At 39.4% G+C, this 15,868-nt stretch overlaps 1 protein-coding gene across 8 annotated transcripts in view; it reads right to left on the reverse strand.

Moving 5' to 3' along the window:
• Positions 1 to 625: 625 nt before the first annotated feature.
• Positions 626 to 15,868, reverse strand: part of MBNL2 (muscleblind like splicing regulator 2) — a 109,090-nt gene continuing 93,847 nt past the window's right edge. For 7 of the 8 annotated variants that reach the window (XM_051780639.1, XM_051780635.1, XM_051780637.1 and 4 more), the window contains one exon: positions 626 to 3,563. In XM_051780639.1, coding sequence (XP_051636599.1) covers positions 3,549 to 3,563 — 15 coding nt within the window. In that variant the 3' untranslated portion in view covers positions 626 to 3,548. Of the gene's footprint in view, positions 3,564 to 5,165; positions 5,330 to 15,868 lie in introns of those variants that run through there. The other variant, XM_051780632.1, reaches the window with a different exon arrangement.

Here is a 15,868-nt window from a genome sequence, read left to right on the forward strand (position 1 = left end):
AAGCATTTAAAAAAATACACAAGAGAAGGCAGTGTAAAGAAAGCACAGAGCTGCAAGCCAGAGGTTTTAATCCCTCCTCTGTCACTAGCTTGCCATGTGATGTCTGCCCTTGGGCACACAACTCCCCTGTGATGCTGCTCTCTCCTGAGGAACTAGCAGGTAACAGGGGATTATTTGTTGGTGTAATACTCTCCAAGATGTAGGAAAGAAGATGCAGAGGACATGGCGCCAAAAAAATCCCCCGATAGTGAGGCAAGTGTGAGCCACACCGGTGAGATAACCACTGCCTGCCTGCACACCAGCACTAGCCTGTGGGCAGAAAGGGCACAAAACGACTGTCTGAGGCTGAAGCCGTGCAGCATGGCATCCTCGGCACACCATCTCTGGCAGGATAAGGGTATATGCTTCTTCATGCAGCATCTGCATGTGTCCTGAACCCAGGGACTACGCTTAAGGATTTGTTACTTGAACACGCTATTAGGGAAAAACTAAAATACAACAGAATAAAATAAAAAGTATATATACTTTTGTAAAAACTTCTCCACTTTCTTTTGGCTGTTTTTTGTTACCCCAGGCGCCTCTTCCCAGAGCCGCACCACAAGAAAGGATTGCCCTGGGTCCGCTCTCATTTTAAAATGCTTCTTTTTATTTCAGTGGTTGTACATTGGGTGAATGAATTTAACGTCACAACAGAAATAAAATGGCTATTTAACAGACCACTAGTAATTATATATGCTGAAAAAGAGCGAATGAAGGGGTTTCTTTTAACTATTACCGAAATATTCATTGTACATGTCATCAATTATGCCGGATGAGAGAGGCAAACAAAAAGGTATTTTGGTGAGGTGTTGTATCCTTTGAAGAAAATAAACACTGAGACATCTCAAGTTACTTGAAACCATGTCTCAGCTACAGTATTCACTGTCTCCGTGTTGGCCCATCTCATGGTTCTTTTAGGGGGTTATATTTGTTGTATTTTTTTTTAATTAAACAAAGCATTTAAAATTTAATAATTTTCATTAGACTTTTTTTTTAAAATATAAACAAAGTTTTGGCAAATAATATTTATACAGAAAAATAGTTTTAGATCTTCCCAAATTTTGAAATAGTCTATAAAATTACTTTATAAATAAATAAAATGCAGAATCTGTTGTACACGTATTTGCACATCTCTGTAATTGCCTCCTTACTGTTAGCATAGGTTTGTACTTGTACAGTTTTCAGGAATATTACAAAGTCATAAAGTCGGAAAGTGGATCTCTTATTAAAAATACATTTTCTCTTTTGTCTGTCAGTTTATCTGGATGAAAGACCTGATGTATCTGAAGCTTCGTCATCCATGGGCAAAAAATATTGGATTAATTGTAAAAAACATAGATTAACAGTTATTTTGAAACATAAAAAGTTCACACAAAATGATGTCTTGAAGAGTTATCTACATAAAATATTTAAACAACATGGATAATTTACCATTTAGTATTATACAATAAGCTACCCAAATGCCTAAATTAACTATTATAAAAAAATAAAAACAACTTTGACAGATATAGGCAAGTTGCAGTGTCAACTACCTAGTTATAAGGACTGAGAAAGTCTACAAATATTAGTGTTTTAATAGTATATAATGGTGATACCTTAACTGCTAAAGTAACAAGTTAAGATACATTATTTTTCCACAAATTAAAACTAACGCAACGTTACAAGCACTATGTTAATTTTACAACCGAATTATGATTATTTTTTTCCTTTCGGATGATCAAATCTCCAGCTTTATATATAAATAGATAGTAATTAGACACCGGACAAACAAGATTTAGCCTGGAAAATAATTTCCTAGACAAATAATAATATGGTTAGTGCCTTCAGTCGTTCAGAACAGGCAGTGCTGCCAAAGTTTAAAATAGTTTACAATCAATCTGAAGAGGTTAAGTTAAAATACTGCAATCACTAATAATGTCCACATAGAAAACTTATGCTGCAAACAATTATACATAATATCCACTTATAACAGCTGTCTTGTTTTTTAAACAATAATTTAAAAACTATGTCATTTATGTGATACATGTGCAACATATAAAATGTGAAATATGAAATATTTGGTACAATAGTGCTTGAAACAAATCTCAAATCAAACAAATGAAAGTTTAATTATACATATATAATTACCTTGTAAATCAACAAAGTATTTAAAAAAGTAAACAACATTAAAATCTGCTTCATCCATATATATGTATGTATGTATATATAACATGTATATAATTGTATTAAAGATATCTTCATACTTTTGTGACATAAAATATGTTTTTAAAGAAAAACAATTAGAAGAACTATTTTTTTCTCCACTCTAATCTGGTTACAATCTTATAATCCAATTAAAAAAATGCAAATACAGTAATGATTTATTAAACTGAATCTCATTCTACATTCTTAGTGTTCAGTTAATAGTCTAGATTAAAGTCACCTATGAAGTTTCAGTGACTCAACTGAATTTTAATTAAATTAGAGTATCATACAATCTCATCTACAGCCTTCTTTTTCACCTTTTCTTTTGTTAGTTTGGTCTTGTTTTGTTTTGCTTGATTTTACACTTCTAGAAGTTACTTCTTAACAGCTTGGATCTTTTTGGTAACCTGACTATGAGTTTCAAAGATTATTCATGTCCAGTGAGATTTGACTGTTGGCATCAGGCTCACTTTCATCAAGTCTGATGTGACAAAATTTAGGCACTTCTGCAAAGTCTCTTTTAAAAACATTATAAATATACTTGTAAAATAATATTCTCAAGACTTTGTTCTTTTGGGGATTGAAAGGGGTATGAAGGTTCATACTGTGCAAAATTTTTTAAATTTTCTTCTGCTATTCTGCTATGATTCAAATGCAACTTCTCCATACAAGTCAAACACCAACCATGTGCATCTAAAGAATTTGTGCTTTCCTTTGGACTTCTTGCTAAAAATATCAGATTGACAGGATGATGTGCAGGACACTGGGCTGCGTTTCACTTCCTCTGTCTTGGAATCAACTCATCAGGGGAGCAAAACCAAGATTTTTTTTTTAACCGAGAAGAAAACCCCCAATCATAGTTTGGGTGAAAATTAAACCTGCAACTGGGGTAAGTTTTTAGCCAATACAATGCAATTATTGCTGAGCTCGAAAGATTCATAAGCACTGAATCTCATGAGACGAACTTATCTGGACCATTTCCGTTAGTTGTAGTTATGGAGAAAAGACAATATTTGCGAGAATTAAACTATGCTTAGAAAACCTTTAAAACTAAATGTTACCCTTTATGTCTTGAAACATCACAGCTGGTATCAGGTAGTTAACTATTTTAGGTTGGAGTATAGTAAGCATACCATATTTAATATTCATATATGACATAGCAGCACTAGCTTTTTTGAGTTTTTGATTTGTCCATAAGAACAAATTCTTGACTTAGCATGCAGTTTGTGGCAACTCTAGAGAGGAGGAGACAGGGTAGTATGTACAGTAGCCGTGCTTGGCCGTCCGCAGGGAGGCTTCGTGACACTCTGTTCCGCTCCTGCTGGCTATTTCAGGATTATCTGTTAAGAGAAAGGAAAGCGTGATCGCGCTTTTAGGGGACACGGGGAGTGCAGTTTGCCCAGATGGCCAGTGTTGGACTAACTAAGCTCAGGTGCAGCTCACACAGGACAGCATCCTCTATTCTCATGCTGCCTGGGAGGCGCTTGCATTTCACAAACCTAGTCATCCTCCCCTGCACATTGGTCCGCACGTGCGTAAGAACATGCAGAGGGGGCATTTTATGTGTCAAAATACTGGAGGCAGTGCTGAAGCCACAAAAGAAGGGCCTGGCCATAGGCAGGGTGTGCATCATCAGCACCCTGGCTATCAGTGGAGGTGGAAGCAGCCCTGTGCCTCCCAAAGAAGCTCAGAAGTGCACCATTGCCTGGGGCAATTCTCCAACTCCTACCATGCTCCCAGAAAGACAGAAAATGACTGGCAAAACAGTGGAGGCAGGGCCCCTCACCACTAACAAGCAAAAAGATCTCAGAATCATAGAATCAAACAGGTTGGAAAAGACCTCTGAGATCATCGAGTCCAACCCTTGATCCAACGCCACCCTGTCAACTAGATCATGGCACTAAGTGCCACATCTCTTCTTAAATACCTCCACGGATGGTGACTCCACCACCTCCCTGGGCAGCCCATTCCAATGTATAGATGTACTAGACTAGATGTTTTCACAAAGCTAAAGTGTCTTTTCAATGCATTTTTAGCAGCTGCTTATTTCCTAAAAAAATTATCTTCAGATCAGAGAACTTGAAAGGTTTTCTCACACTTTCTTATGCCAGGGAATCCAGGGCATGACCATAATGGTACTTCTATGTGCCTAACTAGTCACTAACCTTGCTGCTTTACCTCCATGGTGTCACAAACAGAGGGTGGAGCAACCATTTTACAGGTGTAAATTCTTGTGTTTCCAACACTGTGAAGGTTCAATGCATGATGGGCCCAGCAACCAACTCCACTTGCTCACAGTATTGGAAAATCATCCAGATTTCCATCACCTGCCTGGAATGTCTGTCAGTGAAAGTGATATCAAAAGCCAGCGGTGTGATATTTTATCACACCATTGCTAACTTCTGCTCCAGACTTAAGCACAAGTCAAGAAATTAAGAGTGTATTGCCTGCTCTTACTGTTTAATTTGGCACTCGATGCATTTTTAAGCTGTATTTGTAGGTGGTATGCAAAGCAGTCATGACAGTACTTTGACCTACTTGTGCATTACAAAGCTAGATCACTGCTTAATGCAATATTTATATTAAAAGGGGGGAAAATAAAAAGGTGTTTTGAAAGTAATTTCAGCAACATACTACCTCTGACATACAGACCTCCAAAAAGAAACAGGTTTGCCTCTGTGCAAGGCACTTGTTCTAGTCCCCTGCCCAGTCAACCTCCCTACACCTCACAACTCCACTGCCTTGCTCTCTGTACACAACTACTGTCTCCCTGACCCTGCTGAACTTGCCAGCATGCCAAAAAGCCATCTTTGATTACCATCAGCACTGAAAATCTGGTGACACGCGAGGACCCATTGTAATGACACGGTACAAACACCTGCTGCTCCAAAGGGCTTAACATCTAAATACATCATACACACAACAAGGACATATATTTTTAATGAACTTCCACCCATTGTGAGCTTGTTAGCTTATCGCCTATCTTCTGTTTCCTATTGAAATAACAAAGAAATACCTTTGCTCAAATAATAAAGCCCTGTCTGTGGTAACTCTCGTCCAGCTCCAGCACGGTGGTTTGACAGTATGTACAAGGAACGCAGCCGTGCTGAAAATAAGAAGTGACCAAGATTTTCAGGACTGATATTTTTAGCATGTTACAACCCAACATGTCAATGTAATTAATAAAGCAGCTTTAGCTATACTGGGTTAGCCATAATCACACAAGTGTATTTAAAGGTTCCTAAGGTCTCATTTAATGGGACATAACCTGAAACCTACTCAGTCTAAAAAGCCCCAGAATTTCAGACACTGCAGCTGACTACACTGTCTGCCAACTTTTGAGGGGATAAACTTGCATTTTCCTATAGCTTTTCTTCTCCCTATAAAGGGAGACAGATAACTGCCCCTTATGCCAAGTCTTCTTTGGTCAAATAGTCCCACAAGACTGATGTTCCCAATTCCCCCAAAATCTGTGACAGTGAATGCAGAGGGCCTAATCTCAGGCTGTTTCATGGGAAAATGGCAGGACTATTCCTGGCACTGTCATTAACCCAAGTGCCACTCACCCTGCTGTGTGCAAGGCAGGACAGAGGGGTCCTCGGCAGTGTGAAAGAGCAGGGATCCCTTCTCTTCCCTGCCCTGGTGAGTGGCAGTGGCAAAGCCCAGGATAAGGACTTCACTGCTGTGACCCTATTCCTGCTGTTTCTCTCCTCCTGTCAAAACTCAGGAAACAGCAAAGATGATGTAAACACTTTCCTTTTGTGTGCGAGCATGTCCTGTTTATGGGTTGTGGGTGCCAGAGAAGCAGCTGGAGCCCTCACTGCCATGCTTCTCCCACTGCCAGTGGCTACAGATCTGGCTTGTTCCCACCACACAGTCCTCGACAGGGGATGTAACTAGGGCATGTTGCACCCGACTATTTCTAGTACACGTAGGAGTCCTCCTAGGAAAAAAGCCTCAAGTCTCTCCTTCAGAACAAGCTTCTCCAGTGCAGTCACAGAACTGAGGAGCTACATTACTTTTTTAACCTTAGCCACAAAGTGTAAAACATCTCCCATAGTCTTTAATTATATGTTCACACCCTACTTCTTAAAAGATATCACAACTCTGCCATAGCTACATACACAGGCATCAGCTTCTGCAACTGTGTCTGACAGAGAAACATAAAATGCTAAACTACTTTACATGGAAAACACATTGGAACCTCTTCTGTTTAATCTACAAACAAAGTAATAAACTGTGATGGAAGACAGAGGCTATCTAAGTCTGCATCGCTGCTAATTGCTCCATCACTTGCATGCTGAAAAAGAAGCTGTAAAGAATTATACTGGTGAAGGAACATGCCTGCAAACACTTACTACAGAGTCTGCATTCCCTCGTTACTTGTAAGTAGGTTCAACCAGCTTCATGTTCACTATGCTTTGAAGAATTACATCTCAAATGTATGTATGTCATATTTGCCATACTATTATATCATTATACTCCACAGCAACGGGATATAATGTATTGACACTTTTACCATAGTATATATAAGCATAAACCCCTAAAAAACAAGACTATACAATGAGTGTGCATTGTTCCATGTACAAAGGTCTACAGGTCAAGCATGGGAAAGCATTTTCTCATGCTCTGTAAGACCCACAGGTGTGGATACAGACGTGCCAGAAAACATACCTTCTGCTGCTGCACTGAGAGATCTAATAAGAACACTATTTCCAGCATAAGCAGAATGGCCTGGCTCTTACAGTCTGCAGCAGTAATGCACAGAAGATTTAATAACAGGAAATGGCATTTTTTGGAGGTAATCACAGATATAGGGTACCTTCTCTGTTGCCTTCTTGCTTGGTACCTGTTTAAAGTGGCAGAAAGCTGGCTACCCTTTAGACTAAAATTACTAAAATTGTGCCAATGATAGTTACCAGACCTCACTGAAACTAGTAACACATAGAGTGAACCTAAATTTCTGCAAGCTGCTTTCTAGCCACCAAGAAGCATTTGCTCTTCCAAGTTTTCCATCTCTTTAGAGGTGGCATTTTCAGCTCCTAAATGCCAAGACTTTCTTTCTTGTCTACCAGAGCATGGCTCTTTTAAACCTTTACCTTCAGGACGTCTGAGGGATCACACTGGTCATTCTGTGCAACACAGAAAATCCCTAAATCCAGATAGGATTGCTCCTAAGGATGGTAACAATTCTGCAGTGTCATCCAAGGGAATGACAACCAAGAGAGATGTTACTGCCAATGGTTTCAGCTTCTCACTGACTACCAGCACATGGTAGTCAGCAGACAAATCTATGTCAGCCTGGGATTTCCTCAGATGCACCAAAGGTGGCTGTGATCAGTCATTGACTCAAGACTTAGAAAGACAAATTGAGAGTCTGTTAAATTAAGGTGGAAATTCCACCTTTGTAAACTCTTTTCGATGCCCAGGTTACTGCTTTATTTGATAACAGTTCATTGAATTAACCAAATTACTGAGAATCATGACTAGGTACTAGGAATTTCAAGAACACTGTTTGACTTGAGATTTTCTGCTTTGAAGCTACAATTCACAAAGCTTTATTCTCTCTGAGTTAAATTCATTTTCCAGTTCCAGATTTATTATACAACGATGAATACAGAAAATTTACCATTCTGCATGAATCATTGTGCATGAACTCTTGTTCAACTAAAGACCTGTCACAGTGGATCAGCCAGAAAACATGACTTTGCATCTACCTCTGACACATTTCTCTTTCAGAAGTTTTGAAATTATTACTCTAAATCACACTGTGCTCTATAAGCCTTAATATATTTTAAGGGGCATTAAGATAGTATTTGACCTCTGCATTGCAAAGCACTTATCCCTCCAAAAATACATAGTAAACATTTTGGACTGCTCAGCCTTCCATTTTAAAAGCAGTGTAGTAGTAATAGGAGTTTCTTGTAGACAAGATTCATCTCAGATGATTTCAGACATGAATGCCTCAGCTGGTCACCCATTTTACATCTTCCTAGCCTACCTCAGGCAATTGATTTTAGCATGAGACAGATTATCAGCTCCTGATGCCATTTTCCCCTCTACCGAATGTAAGAGTTTGTGGTGAACAGTTCACACTGAGGTATTTAACTTTTGGACACCTGCATCGGGACAGATGAATCCTTCCACAGGGACATTTTCTGTTCTCATGTTTTTCACACAAGTAGCAGACTGGTCAGATATATCTGGGGTATACATTAAAAACAACAGATATTTTCAGACAGCCGGCTCATATCAGGCTGCCTCATAACTTCTCCTGCTTTCTAAAAATAAATCTAACACCAAGTATTTCTTCCCTGTGACATGGAACCGAAGACTATTTATATTTCCTCATGCCTTTGGGAAATGCTTCCAGCTCTTTATTTTTCATTTACTCTTAGAATGTTCTTTTGTGGTATGTGCCCTGTTTCTTCAAAATAAATTAGGATGGCTTGGTTTTTTGTTTTGTTTTGTTTTTTAAATTAGAAGTGAAAAAAAGATGAGTAAATGTTCAGAGACTTACTGAGAGTAATCTCTATTGTATCAGTTATGCCTGGGCATACTTAATTTTTACTTAGCTTTACAGATGGTCTTTATCAGCTCCTTTTCCCATAGCTTCTGCAGCAGCATCTCCATGGAGCACCATCCCAAACGTTCCAATCCCTCACCTCAGGACTCCCACTGACACTCTCCCAAAGGATAGGTTTTGTCCCTGTCCTCGACTGGCTAACAGCTGAGCTGGCTCCAACTCTCACTCGCATTAAATGCAGTCTGGCTTCTTTCCTTTGCTCTTGATGGCCATAAACTTCATTCTCATTTCCAGCATATTATCATTTAATGTATATGTGCTTTGTTTCTCTCACTAACCATGGTCCTCTACCCATCCACGGGTGAAGGAGGTTTTATCTTATTGTTTCTCAGTTAAACCAATGCAACCCCAATATATTGGTCTACTTTGCTCATCAATAAGGTGACCTCTGATTTGTATATAAAGGGCAAGATGCCTCAACCACAGATGACCTCTTTGGTTACCTGCCCATACAGTGCCTAACATGGGGGGCATCAGGTGTTTCTTGAGGGTTGAAGGTCCTTTTTACTTGGCTTTCTCATAGCCCATACCCTCACATGGTAATTCTGGTGTCCTGCTCCATCCTCTCTTTTCTTCTCTAAATCTGAGAGTGCCCAGTTCTGCCTGTCCCATGTGCTGATAATAAGCCTCTGGAAAAGGCTGACGGTCAGATGTCCATGCTGAAGTGGACACATTTGCTAGCACATTTTCATTCCATCAGGTACAAGCTGTTGGCCATCAGGGTGTCATAAAGCTGACAAAGACCTTGTCTGAATCCCAACTCTTCATGATGATCTAAAAAAAAGATCAAGGCAATTATGGGGATTCCAAAGAGCTCAAGGGTTCAGCAGCATCATTCTTCTCATTTATTATTCACCAAGTCCTGAAAGAGAGTCTAAAGCCACTTGTGCTGCCAATCCCTTAGCTCACTTATGAGCTTCAGTAGGTATTTACTCAAGTAATAATGTATAATATTTAAGTTCAACTTAATACGTATTTACTTACTCTGGAGAAACAGGATTAGTTGTTTTAAAAATGAAAGCAATCTGGCTTTATTTATTCTTCTTTAAAGTAATAAATAATGCAGTGCTAAAAATTGATCATAACATACTCTAATATATTCTATCAAAATCTATTTTTAAATAATTGCACAGGCAGCAGATAGACTACATAGAAATGAGAAAACCACTGCTATATTATTCTGGGAGCACCCATACAGTGACTGTTTTGAACAGCTACTCAATTTTACCTTTCAACAGGTCCAAGGTACTGCAATCATCTGTGTTTTGCACTTCCTACTTTTAGGTCATTTTCCTTCTCTTCTTGAATTTTAGAAACTTCCAGAAAAGGCTTATGCAGAGGAACTGAGAGCACAAATGAGTGAAAGGCCAAGCACAAGTTGTGCATTATCTGTGAAAGTGCCCATATTCCTCTTAGAGGGGTGTTACTTCTCTGACCCTGCATTTTCCTAGGCATCCTCACCTAGCTTTTTTTCCCTTTTAACGAAACCTGCTTTGCATTTTCCTCTTACACACCGTGCATGCCCAAATCATGCAAGATGAGGCTTCCACTACAGCATCCCTTTTAGGCAAATGTACCACTGCACACAGAGCGCGGGTAGCACTTCTGCAGGTTCCATTGCAGTTACCACCATCCTGAAAGTCCTCCTCTCCCAAAACCTGGCATTCCAGTTCAGACTTCCTTCCAAGCAAGAAACAGACCACTGCAACATCCGGAACTTAAACACAGAAAGGTACCCAATTTATGTTCATCAAGGTTACTTATCAGACACCCTGCTTATAACACTTGCGTCAGTTTTATAAAACTCACTATATTTATAACTTCTCCAAGGAAATCTTAACCTTCCTGACTTTTGACTACTTATCACGTCCTTAATTTTCTTCTATCTGAATGCTCTCACATAAACAGATATACATGTTAGTGTGTGTCATGGAAGATAACACTGCATAAAAAATGAAGTCAGGTAAGTTAACAAATTTCTGCCTTCAGCTGAAAGTCACGACAGATACAACCAACCAACCAACAAATTAATAAATATATAGATGTTTCTACTGTGGTTACATGGGCAGCCTCCTGCACACTCAAAGCCAAAGACTGGCATTTCTGGTAGGAAATAAATCATACACTGAGATAAAAATATGGTCTTTGTTTGATTCAAGGGGAAATAACTGGAGAAACTAGAGATGTGCAGATGCAATTATTTCAGAGAACAAAATCCCAAACAAGTACATCTGGAGCTTTGCACTGCTCTATGTTGTTAAAATTTTATGATGGAAAAACACAGACTCACATGAGCTGTGTGTATGCACCATGAAACAAACTCAAATGCCTACAAAATTAGATGACCTTAGAAAAATTTTCCTATGTTTAAATAATAAATACATGCCCCAAAAGACTTCTATTCCACTTGTCAAATTATCATTTATTGAATAATTGAAAGCAAGAAAACAAAAGGAAGTTATCATATCAGTAATCAACACTTTTTTTAAAAATTTCAATGATATGAAAGCTAAAAGTCTAGAACAGGAAAGGGAAATCTGTTTTGAATTTTTTTTATATTAAACTAAGAAGTGTTTGCCTTTGCTTACTGCTGATGTTGTGTGACACTGCCATCTAGCAGGCTATCAGAAGTAGTCAGGTCTTAATCCTACACTAGGGAGAGAGGTATGATGGGAGAATTTCTAAAAACAAATCAGAGATTTTTCCATTTCTTCCAACTGGCTTCTTGCATATAAGCACGTGATCTAAAATTCTGTATGCAAGCCCACAGAAGTCTGCAACATCTACAGAGAAACAACACACTATCAGAGACCAAAAGCTATTATTAAAAGTAAAACAAAGACTTGGTTGAAGTTTGCATGAGACTAAAATACAGTTCCCTTGCATTTTCCAGGGTAATCTTTTGGCTTTGCTTCCTTTCCAACTTACAGTTTAAGAAAATAAAGTTTTCTTGTGGGCTTTAAGATTGGAAACTCTCTCTTGAGTCTGCAAACTGTTAATTCTGCAAGTTACAGCTACTTACCTATAACTCAGTGTCAGACAAGATAACTTGATGGAATTGAGGCTTGTGATTCCTGGTTGTCTAGCATGAAAGAGGCAGTAAGCAGTTTAAGTTTGGTTTCTCCATCTTGGTACAGGTACAAGGTAAGATGTCCAGTACTGCATTCCACATGCCAAGGCACCATAGATGGGCTTCCTAGGCCCAATTCTGCCACAGGCTGGCTCCCTGCAAGCATTCCCTCAGAAAATGTGTCTCAGAAAGGAACCTGTTCCTCTGTCTCCTTTTTTGGACTTTTTAACGTCAGATTCAAATCATCCTTTCTGTTGTTTGAACAAAATTTTCTAAAGAAGTTCAAACCATGACAGAAGTATTTATCTTGAGATTTTATGAAATTTTTAGACCAAAACTTTCAGTCATAAAAAGACAAAAATTCTTTAGATTCTTCAGTATTCCCAGCAGAAGCGCTTTCCTACCTGTTGCCCCATTCTTTCAGAAACTGCAATTAAAGATTTTCAAACCACTAATAAGAATTTGTATAGGCTCTTATTTGTAAAGTTCTTACATTTGTTTTCCTTTCCCACGTTCCTTTTCAAAAGCTTGCTTTTAAAGGACAAAAAAAAAATCCATTTGCTACTGTCTACCAGATTTTTCAATTCATTTTCTCAGTATGTTGCTACTCTTCTCTGCATTTACAAGTACAGCAGGTTTCCATGAGAAACAAAGGGAACAGTGAGTAAAAGCCTGTCAGCAGTGCTATGGGCAACCCTCTGCCCTGCCAGAAGGCCTCCCAGGGTTAGAGAGGTAGACTGGAGAGGAAGCCCTTTTGGGGAACACCAGGCAATATTTGCAAGAGGGAGCAACTGGCACTTCTGCTTTACACAGAAGGAGAGATCCACTTGAGTAGGGGCCAACATTTCAGCCTAAGAAGAATCTGCCTCCCTTGGGAGTGGTGCTGCCTTTGCAGGCACCTTGGCAAGGAGAGGTGTTCTGCTGCTGCACGTGCTGGCTCTGCTCCCTCCCGAGGGAGTCACCCACATACAGTACCTCGAATTGCAAAAATTTGGGATGTTTGTATTTTACAATATGTTAACTAGTTTTTGCTGGGGCAAATATTTTAATTTTCCTTTTCTCAAACATAACTATTTTTATTTTTGCTTCATTGTGTTCTAACAGATTTTGACAAAACTGAAGGCTACTGAATAATTTCATAATTAATATCTGCATAATTGCCACCTAATTCAGTGAGAATGCTGATGCATAATTTAAAACAGCTGTGCCAGATAATCACAAGCCTTAGCATGAGACAGCCTGTTGATCTTATATTTCTTTTCAGACACAGCTTATGAATGTTTCCCTCTTCTATTGGATCTCTCCTTTAATTTTTCCTTCCTGGTAAAAGGTCATAATACCTGTTGTCACTAAATAACATCTTTAAGCAGCATTCTCTGTAATGCTATTTTAATGCTGTCAGTCTCTGGTCCATTTTCATTGCTACAGAATATAAAGCCATGTACTGTTCTGAACTGATGTAATGTGAGCAAGACTCACATCATTTGGAATCATTTGGAATTTTGTAATTGTCATCTAATAACCAGGAACTAAGCAAGCACCAACTGAGCTTGAGGACACAGATTAGGACACAGAAACATTGCTGTCTTAACCCCCTGTGACACTCAGTGAGGTAATAAAACCTAGTCAGTAAGCCAACAAAGCCTGCAGATCCCTTCATGTGATCACCCAATGCACGCTCAGGTCATCTGCTCACCAGGGTTTTAGTACCATTTTGGCTAAGGTCTCCTGCCTGTCACCCAGCTGCCAGTTCAGAAGTAAGTGTGCATATTTGCCTGTAGGTCCTGTATTGCATCTGCCAAGCTTGTGAAAATGTCTTGGATAACCTAGACATCCAAGGTTATCTTAGGATAATCTTAAACGTCACTAGAAACATGTTTAGGCAACTGAACCAAGCCCTGTGAGACTTCTGAAGGACAAGCCAGACTGCTTTCTAGACTTCATCTGACTGGGCCGATAAACTTCACAGTCTACAATGAGTACTTAAACTTGTATCTTGCATGTAGACACCGACACTCAGACACCAACACTTAAGTGTCTTAATTCTGGGCTAAGCCCTAACGTTTTAATTCTTGCAGGACTCACCAAGGCATACATATAAATGAAACGGTAGTAAGGCTTTCTACTTAGAAATTTAAAGCCCTCCCAAGCAGGTGTTGCCATTATTTAAAATTGAACTTCAACCCCAAAATTCAGAATAACACCTCTCTCAAATAATGTTAGGATAAATCATCCTCTGTTAAACCATCTTTGGTGTGCAGGGTAGAGAAGTCACATCTTTCTGCATTTGCATTAACATGAACATCCCCTCCAAGAGGGCTCTACTTAATCTTTCCCTAAGTTTCTAATCCTGTACTTGCTTACAAAGCAAATAGTAAAACAAGAAGAGAAACTAACTTCCAAATAATTTTCCTTAAGATCTATGTCTTTTCTATCATCCTGAAATTACAGCACTGTACATTCTTGGCCCAAAATCATCAATAAACACTACTCTTTCCCTCTACAACTACGTGAATGGAGGTTACAGCAAGGTGGAGGTTGGTCTCTTCTCCCAAGTAACAAGTGATAGGATGACAGAAAATGGCCTCAAGTTGCACCAGGGAAGACTTAGACTCGATATTAGACAGTTTCTTCATGGAAAGGGTTGTTAAAATACTGGAACAGGCTGTCCAAAGTGGATTCACCACTGGCTGGTGATGGTGGATTCACCATCCCTGGAGGTATTTAAAAATGTGCTGCACTTTGGAACATGGTTTAGTGGTGGACTTGGCAGTCCTGGGTTAACGGTGGACTCTACGATCTTAGAGGTCTTTTCCAACATAAATGATTCTGTGATTCTACCTGTGGGAGAAGCTGAGCAGGTAAGTTTCTTTGCTTGCTGGAGTATTGCTAGTCCACTAGCTACAGAAGTAACAATTAAAAGCTTTGGTAAAGTTCTTTGAAGTATATATTTACACATAAAGACCATATTAATATTTAAATAAGACTTTCACATAACTCTGTCCACATGCATGCACTAGAGGGAGCTAGGACCAAACCCTCCATATACATGCCCTAACACTGCTTCTCATGATCATTTCACACTACTTGGAACTTTGCTCCTAGAAAATGCTGTCAGCATCCCAAAACACCTGAACAGAAGGTCATTAAGGATCTACCTCTGAAGCACATTTAAGCAGCTGAGGTTTCAAGCCCCATTCTAAAGGGAATGGCTGGAGCAACTGTGAAGGGGGGAAGAAGGAAAAGGGGAAGGGCCTCTCACCTCTGACCAGACATGCTCCTGGACTCCTCACATACCTTTGGAAGCCCACCTGCCTTTCACTGAAGAGCTGAAGTCCACCCCCTCCATATCCTCTCACCACAGCCTGGCAGATAAGAGTAAGCGGGGACACTCCCTCAAGGGATGTCCTCACACAGTGAACAGCATGACCACCAGTGCCTATATTAACATAGTCAGGTTTTAATCAGGCTTTGTAAAACAGGGTTTGCAGCATTTTTGCTGCATCCTGTTTCCATTGCACTGAGCCAAAGCGATGCTCTTGCCCTCTGAAGTACACTGCAAGAAAATTATTTTGGTTTAAAACCTACCCTTTGTAAGTCAGGAAAAGCAAGGGATTCCTCCCAATTTTCCATGTATTCTTAACTGATGTCACCCTGTACAGATGTACTACAGTACAGCCTTTAATCCTACACAATCTCCTCATGTGCCTTGTGCCATACATTGAACACACAATGCCCAGAGTTGCTGGCCAAGCATGACTGACTGTGCGTGTGTCAATGCAGATACATTTTGAGCTGCTATCTGTGTTATTTTCTGAAAGAAAGGACGTACAGAAGACATGAGACAGAGTTCTTTTTTTTTTCAAAATACAAGCTGACAGCACATACTAAATAATTTACTGGACCCAACAGAGTTTTTAGGCTTTTCCAGCCATTAGCTGACTCTAACTTTTGGGATGTCGACTTTTCCTTTCCACTGGTGCTTCAAG

Source organism: Manacus candei, unplaced genomic scaffold, assembly GCF_025592945.1.
Source record: "Manacus candei isolate 608988 ecotype Guabito, Panama unplaced genomic scaffold, ASM2559294v1 h1tg000014l, whole genome shotgun sequence".
NCBI lineage: Eukaryota > Metazoa > Chordata > Aves > Passeriformes > Pipridae > Manacus > Manacus candei.